We start from the raw sequence: 5,487 nt of genomic DNA, 5'->3' as shown, positions 1-5,487 counted from the left end.
GTCGGGAACCGGGCCGGTTAATGGCACATGGAGAGCGATCAACTAATAATAGTAATGTGACAGTTCGCTGATGGAGCGGGGAGCAATCTCCCTAGTGCCAGACTGCGAGAGGCAGAGCGCGGTGGCTCAAAGCAGCGCCTGTCGCTGGGAACTTTACAAAGCAGAGGCAGAAACGTGATTTTATTACATCTGAATACACTCCTCTTCCTGCTTAAAGATGACTTTTTCCCTACATGTTCAGTTGCAAGGTTTCCAGTGCAGAAATATGTTCTTCCTATCTCTCTTGTATTGTGTCTTGTATTGTGACTGGAGCCTAACTTTCAGCTGGGTTATCACCACTAGGACAATAACCACGCGACCTTAGGCTGTGCAGATGTGACCGACGGCTATCAAAGCTAAAACACAAAAGGCGTTTGTTTGCCTTGTGAAGGGCAGAGCAGGCACTTTGCCCCAGTGCCACCCTCGGGGCAGCCGTACTGAAGCACAGGAGTGGCGTCGGGGCTTCCGACTGCCAGCGACCCACCCGCTTTCAGCAGATGAACACATATAACACATAAAACAAATGTGGGTAGATCAAAGCACGGAGACGTGGCCCTTCTACAGCACTAGGGGTTAGACTCTTTATGTCCTCTATTTCATTATTTATATTACTTCATAAAGGAGGTCTTGATCCACAACTGGAGCTTAGAACAGCAGTTTGGCTTGGAAATAAGCCTGAAAAAATTAATCTCCTAAAACCCAGTAGAGAGACAACAGCTTGCCATAGAGCTGTATGCAATGAACCCGGACATCCCAAAAGCTGATCCCATTCACTATTTTTTTCATTTATATAGTAAATTTTGTAATAGCTGTTCTTTGTTGATTTTAGGCACCAAACTCCAATTTCAGGATGACTAACTGGTATCAAAATTCCTCCCATATTAAATAATTTCGCATTAGATTTCAAGAACTGTGCAAATGCAAGTTTCAGATACAGTTATATGAGCAACAGTTGTTTCACTGAAATATTTTATTTTATATACACAGCTGCAGTTCATTTAGGCAATAGAAAGGTCACGAATACTCTTACTAACACTTGATTTGACACATTTACTTTGATAGAAACCAAACACTACAAAAAGGAAGAATAATAATCATTAAGAACACATTTAAAGTAAGATAATAATTACAACTAAATTACAAATGATATAAATATTTGATTCTTTATAATCCCTATGCATTCAACATTTCTAATCTTAGGAGTACTGTTATGTCAGAAGAGGATGGCTTTTAAATTTAGTTTGTTCTTATTAGCATGGAAAGTATCATTCAAAACTATCTAAATTTAGACACTATAAAATAAATTCTGAGTCTGATTATGAATTAACTGGAGTAGAACTGCATCATACTATCACTGCTGTGGTGCAGCTCTGGCACTTGTGTTTGCAGAAATGGTGCACTTCTGAAATTCATCAGCCACATGGCTGCTTATCAACAAATGTTCTGTCCAGCTAAAGGTGCAGGATGTAAGAGAACTGATTGCAGTCCATGCTGCCAAGAGAGAGTCATCTCCCATTTCAACCTGCATCTCTCTCTGGAGCTGCTTACATGCTCACAATAGATGAATGCTTTTCAGAAATAGATCGAAAAAGACTCAGAGGAGATCAAAAGCCTTCCCACCTGTACCTGCACATTTGCCTGTCTCTATATTCCCTTTTTTTTCAGTTTCTTTACCATTTCTCATTCAAGTGTTTGTGGCATCTTACAAGAACCAGATCCTGTATTTTTCCTTCTATATGGGAAATACATCAGTTCCATTTCCACTCCAATTCTGTGGACTTTTGAGAGCTCTATGAGTGTACACAAGTGCTTCTGTTTTCAAGGGACACAAATGCTTAAGTCAGATATTATGAAGTTCTTCCCCATTTTCTAAATAGTTTGGTGTTTGATTAGACCTTTCTTATTCTTCGCTTAAAACAATCCTTTTGTTTTTGACAGAAGACCAAGTTTCCAGATTTTACTTTTTTCCATGTGTCTGGAAACATTTATAATGTCAACTGCAACTCTGTTTCTTCAAGAGCTTTTTGTAAATAATATGAAAATCTCATTATACCTTTAATTCTGTGAAGAAGTGCATTTCTGTTTCTCTGTGATGTATGGTAAGGTATAATTTTCTTCATACCATTTTATTGGACCAGACAAATCACAGCAGACACTTTCCTCTGTTACCTACAGGTCATACATTTGCTGTAGAATATGCAGAACACTTATTCTGTTCCTTCTATTTCCAGCTATTCCTACTGATTCAGAACCCAACAAGACACCTTTATTATTCCATATATTTTCTTTCATAGCAAAAAGCTGTCAGAACACACACAGCTTAAACATACTTATCTGCTCAAAAGTTAAGTGAGGTGGTTGAAAAAAACTTCACATGCCTGTATTGAAGACAGATTGCAGAAAAAAAAAATACAGCATGGAGGATGGTGCCAAGCTCAGCAAGTTAAATGGTGGAAATAGACCAAGAATAGCATTTGGAATTTCTGTTTTATTACATATAGAGTACACTCTTTTTCGTTAAATAAACTATAATCAGTTGGCATTTCCCACAAGTAATATGACACATTTTCATCATTTTTTGTATTTATCAAATGAGTACAATGAAGGAGCAAAATGCTGGCTTCAGTAAAATCTATGAATTACACAGGCCCTCCTTTTGAATAGTATCCTTTTGGGTTGTGTTTGACATGAAAATTCAAATGTTTCTAGTCAAAGTTTGTTTTCATATCCTAGATTTTAACAACATGCTGCTCAAGTATCTGAATATTTAGAATTATTCTGTAATTACTCTGTATTTCTTGACATAGGATAGATTCTTGTGGGCTGGCTTTGTGTGGCAAAGGCATGTAAGTGCAGTTTTAGAGCCTAAACTAACTGTGAAGCATTGCTTCAGTTAACAGAAATTCAAAGATTACAGCTCATCATTATTTATCACCTCTGGAACAGGAGCAGCCATTGCTGCAAGGTGCCTCATCCCTTCTGAAGGTGCTGTGCTCCTATCTGAAGTTCAGGGTTCCATGGCCTGAACCACAGTTTTACACTGCACAGAGATGGCCACAATTTCTTAAATCTCCTCTTAAACAGACACCTTATTTCCCACAAAGAAGGGAGGAAGACAAGAATTATTAAATTATAAAACACTGATTTCAATTCTGTTTCATGATTAATAAATCTTATCATACATATTAAAAATATATTTTGAAATGCTACATATGAACTGAGAATAATATTGGTTCATTTACCACCACATTGAGCAGTAATGGTTTTAGAACAAGGAAGTTTTAAATTAATTGGTGAAGCTAGCATAGCTTTTCAAATATAAATAAGTATTTTAAAACACCTTAGTGATGTTTATATATTTTAAACTAAAATGAAGTAAAAATTGCATACTGGCAGTCATTCCTGCCCTAAGGGTGCTTGCATTTCCTGCACTGCTCCATTACACTGTAGTACAAAATGGCTGCTTACACACAAATGGAATTCTGGGGCAGGGGCAACACGTTCAGTTCTGTGCGTGTGATTACTTTATTGCACGTGACTCAGAGACTGCAGATACCCCAGACAAAACACCTTCTAGATCTAGACACCTAATGATTTGGAGACTCTGCAATGAACATTTTGTACTATAAGCTTTTAAAGGAAACAACTCCATCAGCTTAACTTACGAATTACTTGTGCAAAAGTACAGTATTTCATAAATAAACTTTACCCGAATATTACAGAAAAAAAGCTTTGGGACACATGAAATATAAATACAGCGACAGCTGGGCTGCAAAATTAATTTAGGTATATACAGTAATACACTCCCCAGTTCTTTTCACAGATGTACATTTAACCTCCCTGAGTCCTTTTCCATACTTAGCAACACGATGCATTCCCAGATGCTTGCTCACTAACAGCCACAGTAGCTTCAGCACTAGAGAAAAGGGTGGAAAAGAGCACATCCCTGTGCACTCCCTGCCATTTTGAGCTTACTGTACTTTTGCTTCCAGGAGCCCAGTGGCCAGCACAGGCCCGTGGCCACTGACGCAGGCGCCCACGTGGCGCAGCGAGTCTGCCCCCAGGTAAGCCAGCAGCAGCTCCGTGTGCCGGATCAGCAGCTGGGTCAGGTCTTCAGCCAGGCTCTCCATGGTCGAGTATCTCACCTTTTCAAAATCAAAAATGTCTTTGAGGAAGAAAAGCACTTGATCCTAGTGGGGGGGGGAAAAAGGAAAAACTTGTTTTCAGTTACAAGAAGGAAAAGAAGTATGCAATGCTAACAGCTCTTTCTTTAACATGTTCCCTAAAAGCATCCAATTATGTTATTATTTTGGTGCTGAGACAGAAGTGTGCTAAAACAGCCTTTACAAAATAGTTCCAGGCTTAAAACATTCATATGAAAGTACTTATTTCCTATGGTTTCTTACTGTTAGCCTTAATCTTAGGAAAATGTAAATGTATACTAATAAATAAGATCTTCATTTACTTTAATCAGAAAGATTTTTTTTTTAATTTATAAAAGTGGTAATTAAAAAGAAGTTACAAACCTTGAAGAAGCAGCATAGGTCATACAGGGAATTTCTAGGGCCCAAAAAGCCCCAGGCCAAAACAGGGCTGATATGTTCACATATAGCATAGAAATGTGCAAAAAATCCATCAGGCACCTAGTGATGTAAAAATTGGTAGATGAAAGTTACACAGTAAATTTAGTATACAGCTCTATTATTCAGCATTAAATCTTCATAAATGCCTAACACTTCCCTCCTTAGTCCAATAAATTCCTCCAAAGATAAGGAGCTGTGGCACAGAGTTCTACTGAGTGCCTGCACAGAGAGGTCAGGATGCAGAAGGGGCTATGGGGAGGCTGCAGCAGAATTCCTGGGGCTGGTGAGGAAAGTGGTGCTCCAGGCAGGTAATGGGGCAGGACTGGATGTGGGGTCATGCAGGGAGATGGGGCTGAGAATCCCAGCAAAAGCAGGTGAGATACAAGAATCATGACCTTGGTGTGCAGAAGTGTGAGATGTGCATGTGGGGCAGGAAGTCAGAGAAGTGACTGACACCACCACCAACCGGACTTACACTAGGTCTGAAAATGTGACCTACTGAAAGTCTGAGAATCTTTCAGTTAAGACTTTTTGCTAAAAACAGGTATTAGGGCCCCAGAAGCCAAACTTCTGCAACTGGCAAAACTCTTGTTTAAATTAACAAGTCTACAGGACTAAGGGTTGATAACTCATTTATTTTGCCAAAGCTTCAAAAAGAACTTCAAATTCTTAGGAGATGATCAATACCTTTGCTCCATAAAATCTGGAGGGCAACTTACCTTCATTTGCTGTCTTTTTTGCTTCAGTACTGACCAACAACTTGAAGCCACAGCCTAATTGTAAAAAGAAAAAAATAAAGCAAGCCCCAAATCACTTACAATATTCTTCAGATGAGTTCTTTTGAGATGGAATTTCTACATTCTGT

The 5,487-nt window shown here is 38.8% G+C and overlaps 1 protein-coding gene across 3 annotated transcripts in view; it reads right to left on the bottom strand.

Moving 5' to 3' along the window:
* Positions 1 to 991: 991 nt before the first annotated feature.
* The window catches only part of MIGA1 (mitoguardin 1), a 35,533-nt gene continuing 31,037 nt past the window's right edge, over positions 992 to 5,487 (bottom strand). For all 3 annotated transcript variants that reach the window (XM_014872179.2, XM_088169855.1, XM_014872180.2), the window contains exons 14-16: positions 5,342 to 5,395; positions 4,566 to 4,682; positions 992 to 4,229 (exon numbers count right to left, since the gene is read on the bottom strand). In XM_014872179.2, the coding sequence (XP_014727665.1) occupies positions 4,011 to 4,229; positions 4,566 to 4,682; positions 5,342 to 5,395 (390 nt within the window). In that variant the 3' untranslated portion in view covers positions 992 to 4,010. The remainder of the gene's footprint in view (positions 4,230 to 4,565; positions 4,683 to 5,341; positions 5,396 to 5,487) is intronic.

This window comes from Sturnus vulgaris, chromosome 9, assembly GCF_052056855.1.
Source record: "Sturnus vulgaris isolate bStuVul1 chromosome 9, bStuVul1.hap1, whole genome shotgun sequence".
Lineage (NCBI taxonomy): Eukaryota > Metazoa > Chordata > Aves > Passeriformes > Sturnidae > Sturnus > Sturnus vulgaris.
Note: the sequence above shows the minus strand (reverse complement) of the source record. Positions and strands in the feature narration are given on the sequence as shown.